This window comes from Phocoena phocoena, chromosome 8 (assembly GCF_963924675.1).
Source record: "Phocoena phocoena chromosome 8, mPhoPho1.1, whole genome shotgun sequence".
NCBI lineage: Eukaryota > Metazoa > Chordata > Mammalia > Artiodactyla > Phocoenidae > Phocoena > Phocoena phocoena.
Window position 1 is genome coordinate 15,870,345 of NC_089226.1, and position 27,337 is coordinate 15,897,681.

The following is a 27,337-nucleotide window of genomic DNA, read 5'->3' on the forward strand; positions in this document are numbered from 1 at the left end:
AGCATTGGAGTGCTCACAGCCTTCCCTCCTCCCCACTTGCCTGACCAGACCATCTCGTTATTGACAGTCCAGTAGCCTACCCCTCCCCGGCCCTACCTGAAGCTGTTAAAGCCCATCTACTTAATAAAGGGGGGGGGGGGGAAGAGGGGGAAACCTGGGAGATAGTGAGGGCTCTGGAGGGTGTGGAATGGCAGATAACACAGGAGAGAAGAAAAAGGGATATGAGATTTACTACTGGAATTTGATTTGATCACCTTTAATGTCCTTGGAGAGTCGCTGGTAAGGGTGAATTTTTATTTTATTATTTACTTATTTATTTTGCCCAACAGACGTAACGTATTTAACCATGACGTGCACCACTGCTTCATCAGGGTTATACAAGTGACAGAAATAGGACGCAGGCACTTCTTTGACAATCATCTAGCTATAGACTTATTCAGAGACGGGGTGGGAGGAAGGAAAATGACGTCCCTGCTCTGGCCCTCACCCACCCAATGACTGGGATGCGTGTTTGGGCTGGTTTCTCCGCCCTTGAGCACGCAAATCCTAATTTCCCCATTCCTCTACATTCGGTGACAATTAGAGTGGTTGTACCGGGTGAGTTGGGTTTTTTAAGAGGAAGGAATTTTACTGAAGAATTCCCCTGCCTCGCTTCCGACTTGGTTACAGTTGCTTCGATACTGTAGCTATTCCTGCCTTTGGGGCCTCAAGGGCTAAAGTGGGACAGTGCTAATATTTCTGGTGATGAGGAAATACTTTGTTTTAAAGGAGCCTGGGTGATTGCCGAACTGGGACAGAGGTCACACTAGGGGTCACATTAGCTGTTCCGGGGGGATCGAGGGCGGGTTTGGGTCAGGCATAAGCACCCCCCGACTCCGGCAACGCTGCGGCGGCTTGGAACCTGCTGGCACACTGGCGGTGCCCACTGTCTCCTCCCCGAAGGGGGGCACCCGGGAGCCGACACCCGAGGAACCGTGCCCACGCGGGAAGGTCGAGCTCGCCGGTGAGGTCACGGTTGCCATGGCTCTAGGCAGTGACGCGCGTCGGCACGTGACGAGCGGTTGCCATGGCGCCAGGCCCCGGCGGCGCGGGCGCTCCGCCTCCCGGAGTGACGTCCCCCGGCTCCCCCCCACCTCTTTTCCCGCCCCTCTGCCCCCTCCCCCCTCCCCCCCGCCGGCTCCCCGCGGCCCCGGAGGTTTCACTGCACAACAAGATGGCGGCGGCGGCGGCGAGCGGAGCTGGCGGGGCTGCCGGGGCCGGAGCGGGGGGAGCCGGGCCGGCGGGCCGCCTGCTGCCTCCGCCCGCCTCGGGGCCCCCGGCCGCCCCCGCTGCTGTGCCCCCGGCGGCTGGCCCGCCGCGTCCCTCAGCCCCGGCCTCCCGCGGGCCGGTGCCTGCCCGCATCGGCTACTACGAGATCGACCGCACCATCGGCAAGGGCAACTTCGCTGTGGTCAAGCGGGCCACGCACCTCGTCACCAAGGCCAAGGTAGTGGCGCGGTGGGACCGGGCGGCGGCGGGGCTGCGCGGCCCGGGACCGTCCGAGTGCTGAGGGCGCAGGAGAGCCCCGCGACACCGAGGCTGAGGGGTCGGCGCGGGAGCGGGGCTCGGGAGAGCGTTGGGGACCGGGGAAACGGGTAGAGGGCTGTCGGGCGAGCAGAAGGTGGGGGACACCGGGGGACCCGGGAGAGGGTAACTGCACGGCAGAGGGGACGCAGGGGGCCACTGAGCGCGGGGACCTGGGGAACTAGGGAGCCGGGGATGGGGAGGGGGCTCCCTGGGCTGTGCGGAGGGTCGTAGAAGGGATGATTGGAAAGAAGAGGTTTGGAACTCTCCCGGAGCCAGGAGGCAGTAAGCTAAGAAGCCTCTGGAACCAGCAGTTAGGAAATCCTAAGGGAATGAGGGCAGGGGAATAGGAAATGTGGACCAGGAGGATGGGGGGAAAACGGGTGAAACCGGCAGCCCGCAGATGTGGGATTATGAGGGGAACGAGGATAGCTGGGGCACGTACCAGGGGTATGTGGTGGGTACAGGGTACTGAGAGGTATGAGGGATCTGGTACCTTTTGACAGAGGCACCAATCAGCATTTGATCGTCCAAGACTGATAGATGGTGGGAATGGGAGTCTGAGGACAGACAGGATTATTGGAGGAGGCGATGAAGAAAATGGGGAAATATGGAGGAAAAAAAGCACTTTATTTTTCTGCAGGAAGGGGGTCAGGGAACAGAGGCCCAAGGGGGGCCCAGGTTTGTGGTGGCCCTAGGTACTCAGGGGTTAAACAGTTTGGGAGAGCTGGATTGCTGGTTATATTTAGTTGTTGGAGGGTCCAGAACTGTGGGCCTTATAGAGCCCAGGGTGGGCTGTCAGTGGTGAGGGGAAAGCCTGGTGACTGAGGAGGTGTGTGAGGAACCCAGACACTCATGGGGCCCTTTGGTTCCCAAGGGATTTGTGGAGCTGTGTGGTGAAATTGGGTAAGGTCAGTTAGGAAGCCATATCCATTTAATATTTTACATAGAAAATTCATTTTTGGAGGAAATATGGTTAGCTCTTTCCTGTGGTCTTCTTCATTGGGAGTATTGGAATCGAAGACCCGAGGAGGAATTGTTTGATTTTGACAGGACTCACAAGCCCATTTGTACTCCGGATTTCTTTATTTGCTCCGTCTCTCACTTGAATGAATACTTTAGACGTAGTCATTCATTATATTTAAAGCTGCAATTTGTGTTTCCCTCACCCTGATTAATGAAGAACTGTTACAGCTGCTGCTGCTTCCTACCAAAGCCGTGTCAATTCCCCTCCCCTCCTCAGCCTAGCCTCTGGTTCTTGTCACCTACCTTGTTTCTGCTCTTCTGGCAGCCCCTTGCTTTCAGAAGGCAGTGACTTACACCTCTGCCTTGTCTCCTGCTCACTTATGACCTGAAGTCCCTTTTTCCCTCCTTTCTGTCAGACTGTTAGGGGCCCTTCTTAGCAGGGTGGCTTTGGGGGGTGGCTGTGGAAAATTGATTGGTCAGTTTCACTTTCTCTGGGGGGCCCCCTTCAGCCTTTCTGTCAGTGTCTTATCAGAGGGCCTCAAGTCTGCAGGTCTGAGCGGAATGAGATCCCAAAGTCCCAGGTTTCCTGGTGCTTCCCTCAGCCCCCCCGGCAGGGAGTAGACTGAGCCAAGACTCTGGTGCATCTCTGCCCCCCTGAGTGATTCCAGTTGTGTTTACTGTTAGCCAAGCCAAATTTATGTTTACAAACAGCTTTAGTTGTTGGAGCCTTGTTCCTTGTTTTGGTATTTCCTTTCGCCAAGGCCTCCCCCTCCCACCTAAGTAATCACTTCGAGCTCCTGTGATTTTATTTCTCTGACCTCTGGGGGACAGACTCTATGAACTTAATTGGTTGCCTGGTTTATGGTATCTCTGGTTTAAAGAATTTTGTATCTTACAGCCCTTGGATACACCAAAATATTGATTAAAAAAATCTGTGACAGAGGGTTGAATGTTTTTGTAAATGTAATTGCAAACAGTTGATTCTTGGCTTTATATATAATAGAGACATTTCTATCTTCAGTAGTCAGCAAAGCCAGTGGCTAATTATGGCTGGTCTCCCCGCTTTCTAATTTTCCAGTGTGTGTGTGTGTGTGTGTGTGTGTGTCTGAGTTTTTCTCAAAGTCTTTGGTATTCTTTAGGACTGCAGCATTTTAAACATCAGCTTGTTTATAAATGGGTGTCACTGTTTATGTTGGTTTTTTCTTTGATCATTTGTGGTGTGCAGTTATGCAATTCCTATGCATGGAAATATTCAAAATCTTGAATGAGGCTGAAATGGCTTGGACAATGAGTTGCATGTGTGACAGGACCACACCAGCACTCATTTGTGTTTCTGTAGTGGTGTGCAATTTCCTAGTTACAGTTATAGGCACCCTGTGTTTCTCTGCTTAACTTACTCTGACGACATGAGTGAAGCTTAATTCACAAGGAGCTGTCATGTGCTCTGAGTACATGATGAACATATTTTGGCCTGCTTCATGCTTATCTGAATCCACTTTGGAAAGGTTTCTCAAATGCTGACAGCTCAGATGTGTCTAAGAGCTGTTGACATACAGTATGATGGCCTATTGAGGCCATGGTTTGGTTATATAATGGCAAGGAAGGTGCCTGGGTATTGGCAGTGCAGAAGCTGCTGTTCCGTTACTCAGGTAGATAGATTTTTCTCCCATGCACTGCAGTGTTTACCTTACTTCTTCAGTCAGGTCACTTGGAACCAAAGAGAGCTAGCTATTTTTTTTCCCCATCTCTTTTCAGAATGTATCATGTTTTTTGTTTTGTTTTTTTGGAGGTATGTGATTTTTTTTCTTTCTCCTTTTTCTCCCTGTAGGCCACTGAATGGTCTAGGTCTTTCCTATAACCATATATAACCATCACACTTAGGTAATTCAGATGATATTTGTGTTGTCTGAAAGAGGTTAGGTAATAGGTGTTTTCTGAACATCAGAGGAATACTTATGGTCACCTTTTCTTACACACATTACCTATTCCATGGACTGAGAGGCTAAAGTAAACTTTATTGACTAAGCTACTGTGCTCGGCCCAATAATAAGTGGTAAAACTGGCCCTTTCCCAAATTCTGTTAACTCTCAAACCTCCTAGATCAGGACTCTGGGATGAATAAAATTAGTAGAGAAAGGGAAATATTTTCCTATTTGGTTGTTGGTGACTTTTGCAGCACGGCGTTCATGAGCTCAGACTTAATATTGGCAGAACTGCAGTGCTTAGAGCGTCACTGCAGAACAGTTAACAGGAGAGAATATTCATCTGTGACATACTTTGGTCAGCAGCTCACCCTGGCTGTCTTTGTCCTACCTTCTTTGAGTTCCCTTTTCTGGAGGTGCCTTGGTCTGAGATTCTCTGGCCCTATTCTTTTGGTAGGACACTATAAAATATTAAAGAGATTGAAAAAAAGAGAAGATTTTCTCTTCTCAATTGCTTATTTGGTTGCCTGTACCTAATCATACTTTCACAGGTTGGATGAATGGGAACGAAGAGTAGATATATTTTGTATGCATTTTAAAAAAGAGCATACATGACTATAAAAGCCATTGGTCAAATACTTTAAAAATGTATTTTAACAAATATATTGATATATCACCTGCCTGTTTATTGGTTTGTGGTAAGAGCTTGAGCTTTGGATGAGACTGCCTGGGTTTGGATCTTCTGCTACTTCATAGCTGGGTAATTTAACCTGTCTGTGCTTGGATTTCCTCATCTATGAAATGAGATAACAATAGTACTTACCTCACAAGTTTGGGTGTTATGAAGATTATATAAGATAATATATGTGAAACTCTTAGAACAGATGTACCTGGCACATAGTAGGTATATAGTAAATATTATCACCTTCTTTTTCAAAAATATTTATTTGTTTATCTGGCTGTGCTGGGTCTTAGTTGCAGCACTCGGAATCTTTGTTGCTGTGTGCAAGATCTTTGTTGTGGCACGTGGGATTTTTAGTTGTGGCATGCAAACTCTTAGTTGCAGCATGTGGGATCTAGTCCCCTGACCAGGGATCAAACCCGGGCCCCCTGCATTGTGAGCACGGAGGCTTAGCCACTGGACCACCAGGGAAGTCCCTATCACCATCTTCATCATCATCATCATCAGATGCAATAGTAACAAAAATGAGTAAGACATAGTCCCCTTTGTTTGCTTTTCACCACTTTGGAACAGTTCATGAGTGCCACTTGTTTAGTGTAGGTAGATGTCATCCTGATGATGTGCTGCTTTCAGGTTAAAAAAGTAGTTTGCTATTATTTCACGTGCCTCTTTGAGAGAGTGGATTTAATTCCTGTGGACTATGGGCTAATTTCATGCGATTGACATTTAAAAATATAGTTTTCCATTAAACTTTTAATTTTTTTTTTTTTTTTTTGGCGGTACGCGGGCCTCTCACTGTTGTGGCCTCTCCCATTGCGGAGCACAGGCTCTGAACGTGCAGGCTCAGCGGCCATGACTCACGGGCCCAGCCGCTCCGCGGCATGCGGGATCTTCCCGGACCGGGGCACGAACCCGTGTCCCCTGCATCGGCAGGCGGACTCTCAACCACTGCGCCACCAGGGAAGCCCCATTAAACTTTTAAAATAGTTATGAGACTTGTCTAATGAAGACTGTGACTAACACTGGCTTTTATTTGGGCTGCCTTGAATATTCAGGGTGTTTGTATAGCTACACTTTGTCAGACTGGTGACAGAACAGAGTTTGAGTGCAGTCTTTCCTCCAGAGATTCCCTTAAATTTCATGGAGAATATGAAGAAATATTCCGACAAGCTTAAGGAGACACTTGCACTTGGGTGCAGGGTGTGCTACCTAGAGGGCCAAGGTCAGGATTCTTAACTTGAGATATTACACAGAAAAAACATTGTGCTTCCTGACCCCCTTCCAAATACTGACGAGCCAGGACACATCTGTGTGCTGTGTGGTTTTAGTGCGAACTCATTTCCACGAGGAGAACAACTCAAAGTGGGCCAATAGTATTATTTTCACTTCTAAGGATGATGCTTGTGCTCGTTAGAAGGCTGAAAACAAGATTCATTAGTAAATAGAAAAGAGAATTATGTCAAAAAGAAATTGAAAGCAAGATTTATATTAGTTACATTTGAGGAGGATAGTTCCATCCCTAGATAATCTAGAAATGACTATTGAAAGACAGCTAGCTTCATTTTGAGATAGGTTGTTGAAACTTTGTGAAGAGCTAAGACTGATTTGGACTAGTTTTTCCAGAGTCAAAATACCAGTATTCCACTTTCAGCGTCAGAACTGTTTATTTTAACATTCTGACGTTGGTGCCAGCTCCCTAGAAAGTCATAGATCTGGCTCAAGCCAGAGGTGCCCAGACTAGTTATTTCTGTGCCAGAAGTGCTGTTTTCATTTTCCAAGCATCAATCTGGCTAATGTTTTCTAGTTCCTGGCATAAAAGAGAACAAAATGGATGCTTTGGAAGGAAAAAGAAATGTGCTCTTCTTACCAGAGCGTTTGTAAGTCTAAAAAACACCTAAAACTTCTCTGCGCAGAGATGGAACCTTTCCCTTGTCCATTCATTCATTCAGCGTATGTTTACTGAATGCAGATTTTGTGTCAGGTTCTACTCTGGCTCTCGAGTACCCCAAAAACAAATGAGAAAGAAAGCTCTTGCCTTCTTGGAGCTTATTTTCCGATGGGAGGAGATAGGCAAGAAACATGTAAACAAATAATTTTATGTAGTGACAAATACTATGAAGAAAATAAATGGGCTAGAGAGTGTCTGGGGCAGGGTGCTGGAAGGCCTTTCCAGGGTGGTGATATTTGAGCTGACAACTGAATGATGAGAAAGAGGCAGCTTGGGAAGATTCAGAAGTTGGAATATTCAGTGCAGAAGGAATGGCACGTGCAGCGGCCTTGGGGTAGAAATGAACTTGGTTTGTCCAAAGATTAGACCCAAGGTCAGGGTGCCTAGAGCTTAGTGAACAAGAGAAAGGATGGTAAGGAATGAGATCAGAAAGTTAGACAGGGGCCAGATCATATGGGTCTTATAGGCCATTTTATGGAATTGGGTGTGAAACAGGGGACTGACCTGAGAAGATATCAAAGCAGAGCACTGACATTATCTGATTTATGTTTTTAAAAACTCATGTTGGGGGACTTCCCTGGTGACGCAGTGGTTAAGAATCTGCCTGCCAATGCAGGGTACACGGGTTCAGTCCCTGGTTCAGGAAGATCCCACGTGCGGCGGAGCAACTAAGCCCGTGCGCCACTACTGAGCCTGCGCTCTAGAGCCCACGTGCCACAACTACTGAACCCACATGCCACAACTGCCGAAGCCCGTGTGCCTAGAGCCTGTGCTTCGTAACAAAGAGAAGCCCCTGCTTGCCGCAACTAGAGAAAGCCAGTGGACAGCAACAAAGACCCAACACAGAATGAATGAATGAATGAATAAATAAGTAAGTTTATTAAAAAAAAAGATCTTAGAGATGTTCTATTCCAGCTCTTTCTTTTCTAGAGTCTAGAAAGATGGACTTAACGGAATTTAGAATCTCAGGCTTTTAGGAGCCATCAAAGTAGTTTAGATCAATGATCTGTTAGACTCACAGCTCTCTCCTGTCTCTCTCCCACCCCCCATTTGCCCAGAATCCTATAGCTAGTTAGTGGGGGAGGTAGAAATAGAATCCAGGTATCCTACTCCTAGTTAACTCTACCGTGACTCCTCCAATCATAGAGAACATTGCCCTTGCCCTCTGAATACTTACTCTTTCATTAGAGAAACAAAATACACCTACTAATTAAAGTCTAAGATTATTTATCCTCTCTATTAAAACAAACTCCAAAGATGAGAAGTCATGATGAGAGGAAAATTTTCCAAGTAGGGGATATACCAACACTGTATTTAACCTGTCCTTTGGCATTGTTTCACTCTATCACCTCTGTCACTTACCTGCAGTCCTCCATGGGTACACTGCTTTGCCTTTCAGTCTCCTACTCAGATGCCCCTTGGTGCTCCCTTGACATGACTGAGGTGTCAAAAAAGCCTTTCAAAATGCTAAGGAAGTAAAAAGAGAAAGAAACACAGAAAAAGCAATGACCATAAACACAGTCTGCCTTATATAGTTTGCTTTTGCCACTATATCTAGCTCACACTCAGGGAACATGGGTAATTATACTTTTGCTCTGTTGGGTTGGTCTGGTCTGTCTTTGAAGGTACATTTCTTAGATGGACTCCTTATTTACCAGAACACTACCAGTTTCCAGGGGATGGTGCCATCTTATAACTCATTAAGAGAACTGGTCACCAAGATACGTACCTTGATGATGCAGGTGAGGGCCAAGAGAACCATTTATCTAGGGCTCCTCTTATGTGGTTCTAGTTTCTCATCTAAGAGCTTGGCCTGCTCCCCAGGTGAATGACCTCACCCATCAGGTGAGTCCCTACCTCCTTTATAATAGGTCCCTATTATAGCTTAGTCCCTTCTGGCATAATAGTATAGTCATGCTGTCTTGTGGATGACTGATAACATCCAGAGGATGAAAATTATGTACATTCTCATGGACTTTTGTCCATGGGAATGTGTATAATGACCTTGGCAATGTCTTTGAGAAGCCCTCAACAGTCTTGGATGAATTAGCTTGAGAGGGTTTCTTCTGGATCTGTTCAGAGTAAAATTCCATCAGCTAAGGACAAAACTGTTGGATGAGCTGTAGAGAAGTTATGTTAGAACATATTTCTGTTCAGGAGGTGTGTGATCCACTGTAGACCAGGAGTCCCTGGCCACATTGATAAGTATTTCTTCTCAGAATTTAGCTTGTCAGAGAGTTAGGAATCAGATTGTAAATACTCAGTCTCATTTCCCAGAAACTGAAAAGGAAGGAGATGCAAACCCATCGCCTGTTTAAGCTCCTCTGTGTAGGCTGGGCTCACTCATTTGGGTACTTCTGGCCAGTTATCTTAAACTATATTTAGGTATTGATTAGGAATTTCTGAGAAATCCTCAAATTTCTGCCTAGTTTCAGCTCCAGCCCATGCTTACTAGCAGTAGGCTTTGATTCTCTTTGCTCCCTCCAGAAGAATTGAATGTGAAATTTTAGGTTAACCAACCACATTTCTTGAGACTGAATTTTTTGGAGAAGAAATTTTTCATTCATTCATTCCAGCCAGCCAGCCAATAAGCTTTTGAAAAATTGTTTATCAAAAACTAGGAATGAATGATATATGGCACAAAATTCAAAAAGTGCAAACTCGTACATAGTGAAATTGTCTGCCTGCCACCCCAGTGCCTCAGACACACAGTTTTTTAGTCTTGTTTCCCCAGTATTTATTAAGGGCGTCTCTGGATCAGTCCAAATGCTAGGTGCTGTTTGTTTTCTGGCAGTGTTTTGACATGCTTGAAATTTCTAAAAATCATTTTACTTAAAGAGAAAAAGAAGAAAATACCTAACTTTTAAAGCTGGTTAGGAGGCACAGGGTGATAATTTAATGTCAGCGCCATGTGGGCAGGGATTTTAAGCTATTGTTTGCTGCTGTATTCCCAGTGCCTACTACAATGCCTGTAAATACTCATTTAGTGAATGAATGTAAGGATTAAAAAAAAGAAATGGTTGCTTCCTTGGTGGCGCAGTGGTTAAGAATCTGCCTGCCAATGCAGGGGACACGGGTTCGAGCCCTGGTCTGGGAAGATCCCACATGCCGTGGAGCGACTAAGCCCGTGTGCCACAACTACTGAGCCTGCGCTCTAGAGCCTGTGAGCCACAACTACTGAGCCCACGTGCCACAACTACTGAAGCCCACATGTCTAGAGCCCATGCTCCCCAACAAGTGAAGCCATCGCAATGAGAAGCCCGTGCACCGCAATGGAGAGTAGCCCCCGGTCGCTGGAATTAGAGGAAGCCCGTGCCCAGCAACGAAGACCCAACACAGCCAAAAATAAATAAATAAAATAAATTTATTTTAAAAAAATGGGAGCTGAGTTTGCTTTTTATACTCAATGCATATTAGAATTTTATTATTGAAATTTTCTATCTCCAGTTAAGATGTTAAAGAAAAATAATATTCTACCTTTTTCTCACAAATCTCTAGGTAAGGAGATTTCACAGCCTTTCTGGGCAAGTTACTTTTGGCATATCTCAAACTTTCATTATTAAGAAGTTCAGTATAATTTAAAGTAAATCCTGCAATTTAAATTCAAATCCCTTATTTTAAGGAGAAGGTTCTTACACATACAGGCTCCCATCGGGTTCTTCCTTGAGAAGGTCCCATGGGTACAGTCAGTATGGTCAGCCAGTGCCTTGTTTTCCCTCTTCTGCCTAGGAGCCTCTTTGCAGACCCACTAAGCTGTCTTGGGCTGCTGGCACTTCCTGAAGTAACTTCACACTCTTTGTTGGAGTTACCACTTGTTCTTTTCTTTATACTAAGTGATCTGATTAAAACAACTACTGTTTTTCTGTCACTGGTCCTTAATTTCAATGGGTTACTTTTATTGGTCCTTACCTTAAATGGATTCATTCAAATAGTATTTTTTCTGTCATCTGTAGGCAAAAAGTAGCAGCTACTGATACTGGAAGACAAGAGGATAAGTGTTATTCTTGTCAGGGTGGGCAAAGGGTTAAGTTAAAGGAGCAATTGAATGCTCGCAGCGGGGACCTGATAGAGGAGGAATACAAGAAGTCTTGAGCATAAATTCTCTTCAACCCAGTTGCTTATTATTACTGGCTCACTTCTACCACCTTGCCCTATTTTTTTCTGATTATAATTGGGAAAACTCAGAAAACTATAAAGAAGCAGAAGGAAAAAAATCACCCATAATCCTGCCCCCCAGAGGCAACAGTTATTAATATTGTAAAATACATAATTGAGATCATATTGATAGACTATTTTATTTCTGCCCCCCTTATCATTATAAGCATTTTATCATCATTTGAAACTATTTGTAAACATCAATTTTAATGGATGTGTACTTTGCTGTTGTATGACTGCCATTATTTTTTAAATCTTTTTCATAATTTAAGGTCCTTCCCAGTTTTTCACTGTTAGAAATTTTCTGTGATGACCATTTTTGTGCGTGAATCTTTGAAGCATTTCCGATTTCTTCTCAGGATAGATTGTTGGATGTGAAATTATTGGGTCAGAGGGTATACGTGTTTTTAAGATATCTGATTCATATGTTGGCACATTGCTTTCCAGAAAGGTTGTGCCTGGGTTTAGCCTCCCGGAAGTGAATGAACTCTTCTTTTTTATTTTGTCTCCACTTCTGCCCTCCTTGGTTTGGGAGTGTAGGGCTTTTAAGTCTCTGCTGCACCTCTAAACCTAGGGCAGTAGGTATGGGACACATTAAAGAGCGCTGGAGCAGCTGCCTAATCCTTCCTTCCCTGAACCAAACCTGGACGAGGAATGAAAAGAGTTAAGTGTGACTCTAACCTTTTCAGTTGTTTTTTATGAATCATCATTCTCTCCTGGTCTTTCACAAAGAGACATAAACTTAAATTGGAGAAATTGCCGAAGGAGAGAAGAAAGGTTAATGAGAAAGACTCTGATTACTTGAATCTTTGATTTTTAAATAACTGTCCTTCGGTAAACCTGAGTGAGAATTTCAGAGATTGATGAAGGTTGTAAATTACTCCTCTCTTTTTTTAATGGTAAAAAGGTGGTGAGGAAATAATTATGTGAATAAATGTGGTGATACACCAGTCCTATTATGTTTGTATTTACTTTACGCACTGTACTTTATGCGTTAAGAGTTTTCAAGGGTAATTGGGTCATGTGGAATATCGTTCTTAGAATGTTTGGGGGTTACCACTGCTGTATTTTAGGCATCTGACAATATGCTCTTTTCTTTTGTCTCCAATAGAAGGCCTTTTATACAGTCAGTTTGGGTTGTGATTTGCTTAGTTAATTAGGGGAAATAAATGAATGAAGCAGGGAAATCAGAAATAATGATGCATATATACTTTTAATATTTTATTTTAATTTAAAATGTGAATATGCATTAATCCACTCATCTTTTTCAAAAAGTGTTTATTATGGAAAATTTCAAACATAAGCAAAATTAAAAAGAATGATATAATGAACCCCCATCGACCTGTCACTCAGTGTACGCAATTATAACCTCATGGCCAATCTTTCACCCATATCACTTCCAGCTTCTCTTTTCTCCCTCGTTTATTTTGAAGCAATTCCCAGAATTTTTTTCATCTGTGAATATTTTGGCATGTATCTCTATATAGGCCAGGATTGTCTCTCAAAAAACATAATCACAGTACCATTATCCTACCTAAAACAATTAACAATAATTCTCTAATGTCATTAAGTATCAAATTAGTGTTATATACATAAATATATATTTTTTCTTTTTTAACCACTTGTTTGTTTGAATCAGGGTCTAAATAAAGTCCATACATTATAATTGATTGATGTCCCTTAAGTTTTGTATTAAAAAATTGTTTGTTTTACTCTATAGATATCCCCTCCTTTTCTTTTTCTTTGCAGTTTGTCTAAGAAACACATTCGCTAATCTTAGATGTAGACCTTTCTCTGTATATTGATGTCCTGATTGAAGTTCTTCATCATGTTTGTGTTAAACATACCCATAGTTCATCATCTATGATTTCCAGTTTTGTTTTGCTTTTTTAAAGCAGAGTAGGAATTTAAAGGCATCTGTGAAGCAATATGAGTACAGAATCTCTCTTGAGTTCTTGATTCTCTCCCCCTAGTCTTTTACACTTGTCTCATCCACATCTAATTTGACTTTACCAAGTCATTTTAAGCATTCAACGTAGTTTTCAAAGAAACATGTCTTTCTTTTCTCCCAGATTTTTCATCCGTTTACATAGATAATTAAACTGCATTACTATAATAACAAGAACAACTGGTATAAATAGGTTTGGGGAAAACCAGTTAATTCTTGGTAAGCATGCAGCTTAATGGATGGGAGCAGAAATATCCAGGAGTGGAGGGAGTGGCTATTAATTGGGGCCAGCTTGCATGCTGGGGCCCCAGTTGTTTTACAGAGGAAAGGGGAAGCATCAGTTATTTCGGCAGGTTGGTTAAGAGGTGGCGGGTTAAGAGAACTTCTGCATTAATTTTATACTTGTAAGTAAGCCAAATTGTTAGAAATTTGAGGACAAGATATTTTATAGGGTTTTTAAAATTTGTAGTGTATACTTCAGCGTAGTATTTTTGTCCACTTGTGTTAGAGTTTACATGAACTGGACTGAATTTGACAATAGGCCAGTGATGTTAAAATTTGGTTGAGGAAACAGCCAAAACTTTGTAGTTTGAAAGGTTTATATCTGTTCACTGCCAGTGTAGTGTTCCATGGAACAAGTTGACATTTTCACGTAGTAAGTTGTTTCCTGTTCCTGGCAAAAGAAATCTTGGTTCGTATACCACAAGGAACAGGATTGTTGTTATTGTGGAAGGCAGGAGTAGAGCTGTGTGTTTCTTATTAGGATTAGCTGGGCACCTGCAGGATTTCTTACTTCTTTCTTTCTGCTTCCTGCCTGCTGTTGTCCTTTCCTTCTGTCAGAATGTTCTAGTGTTGCCTAAGCAGTGTTCTGACAATAGATGAGGTTTTTTGGTAGCTCATTTTTTTAAACCCTCAAAATAATGTTTTTAGTGATTGTATGTTCTTGGCTTACTTTCCATTTCTACATCAACAGTGATATTGTTATTCTAGTCAAATGGGGCAGTTGTATTCCAGCAGTGATCTTTGTGTCCAAGTCAGCTGCAGAGATACCATGTTAATTTTTTATTCTTAAATATCTTATATGTGTATAGTAATTCTGGGAGGTAATTCAGTTTTGAGCTGATACTTGCGGATCTCGGTACAGGATTTCACAGTCCTCAAGAATAAAGCTTGTTTGAAGCATTGTCAGCCATTGGCCTCTGACATATGCAGAAGAGTGGCCGGTGATTTCAGCCTGCTGCCTCTTCTCATCTCATTTTCCTTCTTCCTTTTCAGCCAGCAGCTGCATCCCGTGCCCTGCTCTGATTGAACTCTTAGTAAAAGGGGTACTGTTTTACGGAGTCACAACCTCTTCTATCAATGGTTTTTAGATTTTTAGGCCAAGAATCAATTTTGGAGTCACATTAAAATTTGAAAACAACATTTTAGTTGTGTTACCTAAATTTCTCTTCCTTTCCTTATGCTAGTAGCAGTGTTTTCTGCTTTTCCAGTCTTTGGGGAACCTTTTTGGCCCATCAGAGCAGCTCGAGGCAGTCTAAGTGATGCACTGAGCATTGCTGTGGGAGTCAGGGCACGTGTTTCACGTCTCAGTTTTTACTAGCCTGGCAGCTTTCTTTGGGCAGGTCACTTAACTCCATAGGGCTTCCAGTTTCTTTCTTTTTCTAAAAAAAATTTTATTTATTTATTTATTTATTGGCTGCGCTGGGTCTTCGTTGCTGCACGCGGGCTTTCTCTAGTTGTGGCGAGCAGGGGCTACTCTTCGTTGCGGTGTGCAGGCTTCTCAGTGCGGTGGCTTCTCTTGTGGAGCACGGGCTCTAGAGTACAGGCTCAGTAGTTGTGGTGCCTGGGCTTAGTTGCTCTGCGGCATGTGGGATCTTCGCAGACCAGGGCTCGAACCTGTGTCCCCTGCATTGGCAGGCGGATTCTTTTTTTTTTATTATGACTATTGCAAATACTGTATTTTATTTATTTATTTATTTATGGTACGTGGGCCTCTCACTGCTGCGGCCTCTCCCATTGCGGAGCACAGGCTCCGGACGCGCAGGCTCAGCGGCCATGGCTCACAGGCCCAGCCACTCCGCGGCATGTGGGATCCTTCCGGAGCGGGGCACGAACCCATGTCCCCTGCATCGGCAGGCGGACTCGCAACCACTGCGCCACCAGGGAAGCCCCTGGCAGGCGGATTCTTAACCACTGCGCCACCAAGGAAGTCCCCCAGAATCCATTTTAGAATGTTTTTATTCCTCTTAAAAGAAGTGACCCATTAGCAGTCACTGTCCATTTCTTCAACCTCCGTCCTGCAACCCTAATCAATCACTAATCAGTCTCTATAGATTTGCCCATTCTGGACATTTCATATAAATGGAGTCATACAACATATTGCCTTTCATGTCTGGCTTCTTTCACTTAGTATAATGTCTTCAAGGCTCATCTATTGTAGCATATGTCAGAAGTTCCTTCCTTTTTATGGCTGAATAATATTCCACTGTATGGATATATTGCATTTTGTATGTTCATTCATGAAATTGTGGACATTTGCATTAGTCCCACTTTTGGCTATTATGAACAATGCTGTTGTGAACATTCGTGTACCAATTTTTTAAAAAAAATTACGTTATTTTATTTATTTATTTGGCTGCACTGAGCAGCATGTAGGATCTCAGTTCCCTGACTAGGGACGGGACCCGTGCCCTGTGCATTGGAAGCGTGGAGTCTTAACCACTGGACTTCCAGGGAATTCCCCTTGTGTACAAAGTTTTGTGGGACATATGTTTCAATTTTTCTTGGGCATATACCTAGGAGTGGAATTTTTGCATCATAAACATTCCATATTTAACTTTTTGAGGAATTGCCAAACTGTTTTCCAAAATGGCTGCACCATTTTCCATTCTGACCAGTAATGTATGAGGGTTCCAGTTTTTCCACATGCTTACCAAAACTTATTTTCTTTCTTTTTGATTTAGCCATCCAAGTGAATGTGAAGTGGTAGCTCATTGTGGTTTTGATTTGCATTTCTCTTATGACTCAGGGTGTTGAGTATCTTTTCTGTGCTAAGGGACCATTTGTAGATCTTTGGAGAAGTGTCTATTTAGATTCTTTGCCCATTTTTTAAGTTGGGTTGTCTTTTTATTGTTGAGTTGCAAGGATTCTTTATATATTCTGGATATAAGTCCTTTATCAGATATATGACATACAAATATTTTCTCCTATTTTGTAGGTTGTCTTTTCACTTTTGTGATGGTTTTGTTTAAAACAAAGGTTTTAAATTTTAATGCTCTAGTTTCCTTATTTGTAAAGTTATTCTAACTCTGAAATTACATGTTCTATTGAAATATTTTCCTCTGTACTCATTTTGTACCTTTCTCTCACTTTGGGATAGATCTCCCTTTTCCAGGACATTTTATAGCCGCAAAGTCTCTTTAAAAACATCTATCTATGTATCTATCTGATACATGTGTCTTATAAAATAATCAGACTCTACAAAATAAATAACATCAAAAGTGAAAGTTCCTTTTCCTTGTGAAATCCTTTCTCTTAGGATATACTCTGTTAACTTTCACATATAACATAATAGCAGTGTTAATTATATTTATCATGTTGTACCATTACATCTGTAGTACTTATTTGTCTTACAACTGGAAATTTGTAGCTTTGACTCCCTTCATCCAGTTCCTCCTCCCCCTCCCCCTGTCTCTGGTAACCACAAATCTGATCTCTTTTTCTGTGAGTTTGTTTGTTTGTTTTTGAAGTACAATTGACCTACAATACTGTGTTAGTTCTTGGTACACAACATAGTGGTTCATTGTTTCTGTGCATTTCAAAATGATCACCATGATAAGTCTAGTTATGATCTGTCACCATAAAAATATATTACATAATTATTGACAGTATTCCCCTCACTGTGCATTTCATACTCGCGACTCATTTATTTTGCAACAGGAAGTTTGTACCTCTTAATCTCTCTCACCTATTTCTCTTCTTGCCCTACCCACCCTCCTCTCTGGCAACCACCTGTTTGTTCTCTGTATCTATGACTCTGTTTCTATTTTGTTATGTTTATTCATTTGTTTTATTTTTTAAGATTCCACATGTAAGTGAAATCATATAGTACTTGTCTTTCTCCGTCTGACTTATTTCACTTGGCATAATGCCCTCTAGGTCCATCCATGTTGTCATAAATGGCAGGATTTCATTCTTTTCTATGGCTGAGTAATAATATTCCATTGTGTGTGTGTGTGTGTGTGTGTGTGTGTGTGTGTGTGTGTATATATATATATATATATATATATGCCAAGTCTTTATACATTCATCTGTTGATGGGTACTTAGGTTGCTTCCGTATCTTGGCTATTGTAAGTAATGCTGCAGTGAACACAGGGGTGCCTATATCTTTTCTGATTAGTGGCTTTGTTTTCTTTGGATAAATACCTAGGAATGGAATTGCTGGATCATCTGGTAGGTTTCTTTTTAATCTTTTGAGTCATCTCCATACTGTTTTCCATAGTGGCTGCACCAATTTACATTCCCATCAACAGTGCACGAAGGTTCCCTTTTCTCCACATCCTCGCCAACACTTGTTATTCGTGTCTTTTTGACCTGCCATTGTGACAGGTGTGAAGTGATATCTCACTGTGGTTTTGATTTTCATTTCCCTGATGATAAGTGATGTTGAGCATCTTTTCATGTACCTGTTGGCCATCTGTATATCTTCTTTGGAAAAATGTCTATTCAGATCCTCTGCCCATTTTATAATTGGGTTGTTTGTTTTCTTTATGTTGAGTTGTATGAGTTCTTTGTATATTTTGGATATTAACCAAATATTAATTGGGTATATCATTTGCAGATATCGTCTCCCAATTCAGTAGGTGGCCTTTTCATTTTGTTGATGGTTTCCTTCTCTATGCAAAAGCTTTTTAGTTTGATGTAGTCTCATTTATTTATTTATTTTTGCTTCCTTGCCTGAAGAGACATATTCAAAAAATATTACTAAGATCAATGTCAAAGAATGTACTGCCGACGTTTTCTTTGCTATTTGGTTTTTTGTTTTTAAATTGGAGTATAGTTGATTTACAATGTTGTGTTAGTTTCAGGTTTATAACAAAGTGATTCAGTAGTATATATGTATATCTTCTTTTCCATTATAGGTTATTACAAGGTATTGAATATAGTTCCCTGTGCTATACAGGTCTTTGTTGTTTATTTTGTATATAGTGGTTTTGCTACTCATTTTTTATTTTAATAATATATCTCCACGTTCTATCACATCAATACATTTTGCTCTAGTCTCAAGCTTTTTAATACTGCAGAGTATGCTTATGGATATACTATAATTTATTTAAGTAGTGCCCTATTGATAGGTTTAGGGTTGTTTCCGGCTTTTATTTTTTTATTTCAAATTATATGTCACTTAACAGTTTCTGCACATTTATATTTGTATGCTTGTACTGGTTTTCTATTTGCTTTTGCACTGTTTATTATTCAAAAGACTTATAAATCTCAGATTTAATTTAATTTTTAAAAATACAAGTGTTTTGGGGACTTCCCTCGTGGTCCAGTGGTTAAGACTCCACGCTCCCAATGCAGGGGGCCCGGGTTCAATCACTGGTCAGGGAACTAGATCCCACATGCCGCAAGTAAAAGATTCGCTCATGCCACAACTAAAGATCCTGCGTGCTGCAATGAAGATCTTCTGCAGCCAAATAAATAAATAAAGAGATAAATTAAAAAAAAAAAAAAAGAGCTTCTTTGGTGGTACAGTGGTTAAGAATCCTCCTGCCAATACAGGGGACACGGGTTCGATCCCTGGTCCAGGAAGATCCCACATGCCACAGAACAACTAAGCCCACGTGCCACAACTACTGAGCCTGTGCTCTAGAGCCTGCGAGTCACAACTAAAAAAAAAAAAAAAAAAAAAAATACAAGTGTTTTATTAGGTCCAACCTAGAGTAAACCTCCCAAAAGTTATGTGTTCTTTTCCATTATGATATATACAATGTTAGAAACTAAGTTCTTCATTTTCTCAGTAATTTAATAGAGTAATTCACTAGAGGTGGAATGCCTGAGTCAAAGTATGAGTGCTTAAAATTTTATAAATGTTGCTAAATTGCCCTCCAAGAAAGGCCAAGCTAATTCACTTAATGAGAGTGTATGACAGTGCTCCTCTGCTCTCTTTAAACATTGGCAACCAGCCGTCTTTTTAGGGAGTCAGTCTGACAGGTGAGAAAATGTCATCTTAGTTTGTAGTTATTTATTAGTGAATTTGACTATCATTTAATTTGTCTATTGGCTATGCGTATTTTTCCTTGGAATTATCTGTGTCCTCTCTATTTTTCTTTTGGGCTTTTTGGCTTTTTCTCATTAATGTGCATAGCTTTTTGAATATTAGGGAAATTAGTTACCTATTAAAATATTATAGATAAGTTTCTGTGTTTGTCTCGACAGTGTATGTGTATTTTTTTTACTGTAAAATGTAAACATTTTCATGTAGTTAGATTTTGTTTTTTGTTTTTTACTTTAAGGTTTCTCAATTTTCTTCCTCATCCTAATCTTATAAAAATATTTACCCATGTTTTCTTCAAGTATTTTTATGGTTTTGTTTTTAAAATTAGATCTTTGTTTCATGTGGAATGCATTTTGGTTTAAACCAGGTGAGAAGGGAATCAGTTGTGAAATTTATTGGAGCTGCAGGTTTACATTCATTTTTGTGGTTATTAATGGCTCTTCTTCCCCTTGACTGGAAGCTCCTTGAGGGCAATGGATTGTACAGTTTTTCCCTTGTTGTTATTTTCGGTATCTAGCACAGTGCTTGCAGGTAATAGGCCCTCCATTTATTGAGTGAATGAATCTGTCTTTTTCCCCAGATGTCTAGTTTGTTGTCTGTCCCAACACAATATTATTAAATAATCCATCTTTTCCCTCTTGATTTAAAAAGCTACTTTGGGGCTTCCCTGGTGGCGCAGTGGTTGAGAGTCCGCCTGCCGATGCAGGGGACACGGGTTTGTGCCCCGGTCTGGGAAGATCCCACATGCTGCGGAGCAGCTAGGCCCGTGAGCCATGGCCTCTGAGCCTGCACATACGGAGCCTGTGCTCCGCAACGGAAGAGGCCACAACAGTGAGAGGCCTGCGTATCCCACACACAAAAAATAAATAAAAAATAAAAAAATAAAAAGCTACTTTGTCTACAAAATCTCCAGATACTTGGGTACATTTCTGAACTCTTTTAATCCATTGATTGTGCTGTCTTTACTTGCTTCGATACTGTACAGCTTTAATTATTATAGCTTTATAGTACTTAAAGTATATTTGGAAGGCCAGCCTTAAACATTCTTAAATATAATACCAGTTTGGGAAGCACTGTAATCTCCTTTAGTAAAACTCCTTGCTCTCCCTTAGAAAACATTCATTTAACTTATGAAACATTTAATGCATTCTGAGAGCCTGCAAAGTAGAAATGATCTGGGAGTGTTACTTGTTGAAGAGCTTTTCTAGGATATGACAGACGTCGTTCTGGCTTGACATCCTAAGTGTATTTTTTTTTTTTTTTTTTTTTGCGGTACACGGGCCTCTCACTGTTGTGGCCTCTACCGTTGCGGAGCACAGGCTCCGGACGCGCAGGCTTAGCGGCCATGGCTCACGGGCCCAGCCGCTCCGCGGCAGGTGGGATCTTCCTAGACCGGGGCACGAACCCGTGTCCCCTGCGTCGGCAGGCGGACTCTCAACCGCTGCGCCACCAGGGAAGCCCCTAAGTGTCTTTTTAAAAAAAAAAATCCTCTCATTTTATAATCTTGGGTATCTCTAGAAAACATAACATTTTCCTCACAATCTTTTAATGCAGAATACAGAGAGAGGATAGGTGGCAGAAAAGGCATCAAGATATTGCGCTGGCACCCAGCTGAAGTCAAAGCCCATAGTGAAACAGATACTACTTAAAAGTGCTATACAGAATTCAGTTTAGTGACCTTGATTTTTCACCTGTGCTTGACTTGTTTACCTCCTGTGGCGTGCAGTAAATCGATTCGGATCTGACTTGGGCAAAGCCCAGGTAACATTGCTAAATAATCACTTCTTTTTCTTGAGCCTTCTTTTCTCTGTTAAACATTAGAAATTCTTACAGTCTGAAATTAGCATTCTCTTGGGATTTTCTGTCATGTCTGTCTCACGCAGGAACCAACTTTAGGGTCTTGTGAGTATTAAAGAAGTTTAAAGCAGAGAAGCTTGATGTTTGAGGAACAGAGCTAATAGAACAGGGCATACCTATTGTGATAAGATCCTTGCTTTCTTTTCAGTTGGAACAGTATTCTAGGGTGTTTCAACGAAACTCTTAATTCTAAGTAACTGCTAATTTACAAGTATATTTTCAGATGAGTACCCATTTTGTTAAAAAAAACCCAATGGTTTTGTCATACTCTCTCAGACTTTTTCTTAATAAGCCTAACCATGGACTTTAGTAGAATTAAAATAGAAAAATACTCAAAAAGGTTTGTTTACGGTCCCTAGTCTCCATCATGGAATTAAGTATCACTGAAAAATAACCCTGGAATAAAGTGTTTTTGTGTGGCAGGACCAGTTGACTTAACTTGATTCTTTTGTGAGTTTTCTGTTGGTGGAAAGTGGGCTTACTTTTTCTTTTAGTTGTATTCCTCATTTTTCTCAATGCTAGTCTTAACTGAGAGATTTTTAGGCAGTTAACTGTCCCAGCACACCAATAAGCACCTTGTTAATAGATGTTATCTCATGTTGATCAGTTACTCCTGAGATTTAACTGTGCTTGCAAAACACCTGTCTGTATTTGAGCTTTGCTAGGTGGCTGGCTTTTGTGTTTGACTGAAGATTTGCTCCGGAGAAAGCAAAATAGCTGCTGGAAAAAGAAGGGAAAAGGACTCAGCACATTTCTATATGCTTTCACTGAAGAGATTTCCTAATTAGAAAGCTTTTGGAGGCTTGACCTTTCTGCGCTAAAGTAACCCAGCATTTCGTTATGTATTGCATTGAGGTTTGGAGCGCTGTGCCAGAAAAGTGAAAACCAAGGTTGAATGTGAAAGGAATTCAGAGGATGGAGCTCATAATCAACAGAGTGCTGCTTCATAGGCTAGGTCCAAAAATACCCTGTTTGTCGTAGGACAGCAAGAATGGAGGTAGCACTTGCTGCTGTTTTGAGCAGTGTTTTAGCTCCTATGATATCATTCCAGCATGACTAAAGTCATGTTTAAGGCAATGTTGTTTACAATTTAGGTTTGGGAGGATGTTGCCTTCATACATTTTATTTATCGCCCTGGAAGGGTTATTTTGCAAGGTTTGGAAGGACTGTTTTTCTGCCAGATTAGAGGAAATTAACATAATCTACTCTTCTCTGAGTAGGGGATGGTCTGCAGTAGGGTCATCTAACCAAAGAGACTCAAATTACTGATTTGCTTGGATCCTGTGGTGAACCTTGAGTAATTAAGAGGAAGAACTCAGTCTTTGGTTCAGAAAAGTTAGCATTGGAAAATGATCCTTGACCAGGCTTGAAGGTGGAAAATGTTATGGTTCAGAGGGCCTTTCTAAGACTTGCAGTAGATCCCTTAAGACAATAAGTTTTAAGAGTTTATAAATAGCGTTGAGTGTGGAAATGCATAGCACATGGATACATAATTAGCAAGTCAAGAAGTCTGACTAGAAGGAATAAATTAACTCTGGTCACTTGATGGAATGAGATCATGGAAGGGAACATAGTTTGTTTTAGGTGGTGGTAATTTTGATGTTGAGGCTGGCCCAGGAAATGAATTGTCAGTTATGCTGTCATCCTCATTAATGGTCCATATTATTTCTCAGGTTTATAGTTGTATGAAGAGATGATTTTCCTACCCCTCTAGGGGCTAGGGTTTCAAAAATTTTAAAGCTACAAAAGAGTGAAATACAGAGAAAAGTTTTCTGTCTGCACATACCCCATGGCGATCCAGATCCCCTTCCTATATAGTCAGTATTATCAGTGTCATATATCCTGTGATATTTTATGTGTTTATAAGTAAATGTGTGTATCTATTTACTGTACCCCCTCTTTTAAAACAAATTGTAGTAAATTATACTCACTGATCTGCATCTTTTTTCACTATTATATCTTAAGGATTATTACATGTAGCTATATAAGGAGCTTTCTAATTTAAAAAAATGCTATACAGTATTCCCATGAAAAGATGTATCATATATTTTTTTAGTTAGTCCCCTAGTAGATGACTATCTGAGTTATTTCTGATCCTTTGCTAATATAAATAATGCTAGAGGAGTTAAATAATGTTATGGTTTGGGCTTCCCTGGTGGCACAGTGGTTGAGAGTCCGCCTGCTGATGCAGGGGACACGGGTTCGTGCCCCGGTCCGGGAAGATCCCACATGCCGCGGAGCGGCTGGGCCCGTGAGCCATGGCCGCTGAGCCTGCGCGTCCGGAGCCTGTGCTCCGCAACGGTAGAGGCCACAACAGTGAGAGGCCCGCGTACTGCAAAAAAAAAAAAAAAAAGTTAGGGTTTTATATTCAAAAGTAAATGTTGGAAAGCTACAGTAATCAAGATAGTGGCACAAAAACAGAAATATAGATCAATGGAACAGGATAGAAAGCCCAGAGATAAACCCACGCACTTATGGTCACCTTATCTTTGAGGCAAGAGTATACAGTGGAGAAAAGACAGCCTCTTCAATAAGTTGTGCTGGAAAAACTGGACAGCTACATGTAAAAGAATGAAATTAGAACACTTCCTAACACCATACACAAATATAAACTCAAAATGGATTAAAGACCTAAATGTAAGGCCACACACTATAAAAACTCTTATTAGAGGAAAACATAGGCAGAACACTCTGACATAAATTAACAGCAAGATCCTATTTGACCCACCTCCTAGAGAAATGGAAATAAAAACAAAAATAAACACTTGGGACCTAATGAGACTTAAAAGCGTTTGCACAGCAAAGGAAACCATAAAAAAAGATGAAGGCAACCCTCAGAATGGGAGAAAATATTTGCAAACAAAGCAACTGACAAAGGATTAATCTCCAAAATATACAAGCAGCTCATGCAGCTCAATATCAAAAAAATGAACAACCCAATCCAAAAATGGGCAGAGACCTAAATAGACATTTCTCCAAAGAAGGTATACAGATTGCTAACAAACACGTGAAAAGATGCTCAACATCACTAATCATTAGAGAAATGCAAATCAAAACTATAAGGAGGTAACACCTCACACCGGTCAGAATGGCCATCAAAAAAATCTACAAACAGTAAATGCTGGAGAGGGTGTGGAGAAAAGGGAACCCTCTTGCACCGTTGGTGGGAATGTAAATTCATACAGCCACTATGGAGAACAGTATGGAGGTTCCTTAAAAAACTAAAAGTAGAGCTTCCCTGCTGGTGCAGTGGTTGAGAGTCTGCCTGCCGATGCAGGGGACACGGGTTCGTGCCCCAGTCTGGGAAGATCCCACATGCCGCGGAGTGGCTGGGCCCGTGAGCCATGGCCGCTGAGCCTGCGCGTCCGGAGCCTGTGCTCCACAACGGGAGAGGCCAAAACAGTGAGAGGCCCGCGTACCGCAAAAAAAAAAAAACCTAAAAGTAGAACTACCGTACAACCCAGCAATCCCACTACTGGGCATATACCCTGAGAAAACCATAATTCAAAATCATGTACCACAATGTTCATTGCAGCACTATTTACAATAGCCAGGACATGGAAGCAACCTAAGTGTCCATCAACAGATGAATGGCTAAAGAAGATATGGCACATATATACAATGAAGTATTACTCAGCCAGAAAAATAAACGAAATTGAGTTATTTGTAGTGAGGTGGATGGACCTAGGGTCTGTCATACAGAGTGAAGTAAGTCAGAAAGAGATAAACAAATACCGTGTGCTAACACATATATATGGAATCTAAAAATAAATGGTTCTGAAGAACCTAGGGGCAGGACAGGAATAAAGATGCAGACTAGAGAATGGACTTAAGGACACCAGGAGGGGGAAGGGTAAGCTGGGACGAAGTGAGAGAGTAACGTTGACATGTATACACTACCAAATGTAAAATAGATAGCTAGTGGGAAGCAGCCGCATAGCACAGGGAGTAGCACAGGGAGATCAGCTCGGTGCTTTGTGACCACCTAGAGGGGTGGGATAGGGAGGGTGGGAGGGAGGTGCAAGAGGGAGGGGGTATGGGTATATACATATGCATATAGCTGATTCACTTTGTTATACAGTAGAAACTAACACAACATAGTAAAGCAATTAGACTCCAATAAAGATGTTTAAAAAAAAAAAAAGTAAATGTTGGGACTTCCTTGGTGGTCCAGTGGTAAAGAATCCGCTTTCCAATGCAATCCAATTAGATCCCCATGCACCACAACTACTGAGCTTGTGCGCCTCAATGAGAGAGCCCACGTGCCACAAATAGAGAGAGAAGACCCATACGCCACAATAGAGAGAAGCCCACGCGCTGCAGCGAAAAATCCCTCATGCCTCAACGAAGATCCCGTGCGCCACAGCTAAGACCTGATCCAGTCAAAAAATAAAGATTAAAAAAAGTAAATATTAAGTCATAACAGAAACTTGTTATAGTTATAATAATATCTTGGATCTCTATAACATATTCACAAACGTCTTATTTGAGCCTTACTGCAATCTTGTGAGGTAAGCACAGCATTTTACAAAGAAGAATAAATTTGACTAACAGAGGTCGAGGTAGAAGAACCAATGTCTTTTAACTCTGTGATTTGAGTATCTTTCCACTTTTCCCAAACTAGAAATACTGTTGTGGGGATGTGGGGAAGTGCTGGTGGGAGAATAAGATGAAATAAACCTGAGTGAGGCAAGCTTGTGAGAGAGAGAGATGTACCTGTCATTCTAGAAATCAGGATCTCGCTTACCAGGGGAGAGAGGAGCTGACAATCAGAGACAGAGACAAAAAGGTTTTTAGGCATTGGCAGAACATGATGGGGTTGGCTGCCTTCTTGGAGTATAGTAGCAGGGCAAACCAAAACATGATCGTTCTTGAGAAACTGGATACTTTCAGAGTTTCCTAAAATAGACTGGGGGCAAAACTGGGCATTCAAAATTTGTTAAGGGAGTGCATGTAGCCTAAGGCCATGAAACAAATAGGCAATAGAGAAAACATAGGATTTTCTAGAGGCTCCAGAGACAGGGAGGAGATGATAGCATGGCAAGGAGATGGCTGTAATGTCAGAGTCACTTTTGGCCCCAAGACTGATTAGTGGGAGGGAGCCTTTTTCCTCTAGACAGCAGATGAGATTATACAAGGGTAGGTAAGTCACCTCACAACTGGACTAGAGAGAGTGAGGCTGATAAAGGCTTTCATTATATAGTTAATAGTATTTGGAAACCTGAGTATAGGCCCGGTCACCAGCCTTCCATCATAATTACCATATGCTAAGTGCCTACTATGTTCTGGTTACTTCATATAATTTCATGCTTAATCTCTCAACAGCTTTGCAAAGAAACTGTTGTTATACCTAGTTTCCATAGAGGAAACTGAGATTCAGTTTGGTAACTTGTTCAAGGGCACAAATCTTTTAAGTGGTAGAGCTGAGATTTTATAAGTAGGTCAGTATGACTCCAGGGCTCTTGTTATTTCCATCTTACCAGGTGTTAGGCACCCAAATTGAACGGTGAAATTGTAAATAACCAGAATTCTATCACTGTCATTATAACAGTGTTAACCTATAAGCAGACAGCTTGCCTTTTTCTCATGATTTGGGCTGGAAGAGTAGAAAGAATGCTAAGGAAAATGACTGGAGATGCTAACAGCTGGCCGCACTCACTCTGAATATGCATATAATTTAAATGAAAGTAATACACTTACCATGCATATGTAGCTTCATGATGAATTCTCCAAGGTCCCCTTCCCTCATTAGATTGAAGTTCCTAAAGTCCTTCTATATAGAGATTATATAGCTGCCACTGAAGACCGTAGCTGGTGGTAGCCAGGACCTGGAATATTTCTTGGGGGGAAATGTCTGGGGAATTCATATTCACTGAGTATATGCCATAATCATGAATACTCCTCCCATTGTGTAGTCTGAGGAGGTAAGAATTTCCTTGACTTCACAAATTTTGGCTTATAGGTTGAAGACCCTACTAGATTTTACCGCCCTCAATTCTTTAGCATTATCCTGCAAA

The 27,337-nt window shown here is 41.6% G+C and overlaps 1 protein-coding gene across 2 annotated transcripts in view; it reads left to right on the plus strand.

The window, feature by feature from the left end:
• The first annotated feature begins 1,213 nt into the window (after positions 1–1,213).
• SIK3 (SIK family kinase 3) overlaps positions 1,214–27,337 on the plus strand; it is a 245,690-nt gene continuing 219,566 nt past the window's right edge. For both annotated transcript variants that reach the window (XM_065881599.1, XM_065881600.1), the window contains exon 1: positions 1,214–1,486. In XM_065881599.1, the coding sequence (XP_065737671.1) occupies positions 1,214–1,486 (273 nt within the window). The remainder of the gene's footprint in view (positions 1,487–27,337) is intronic.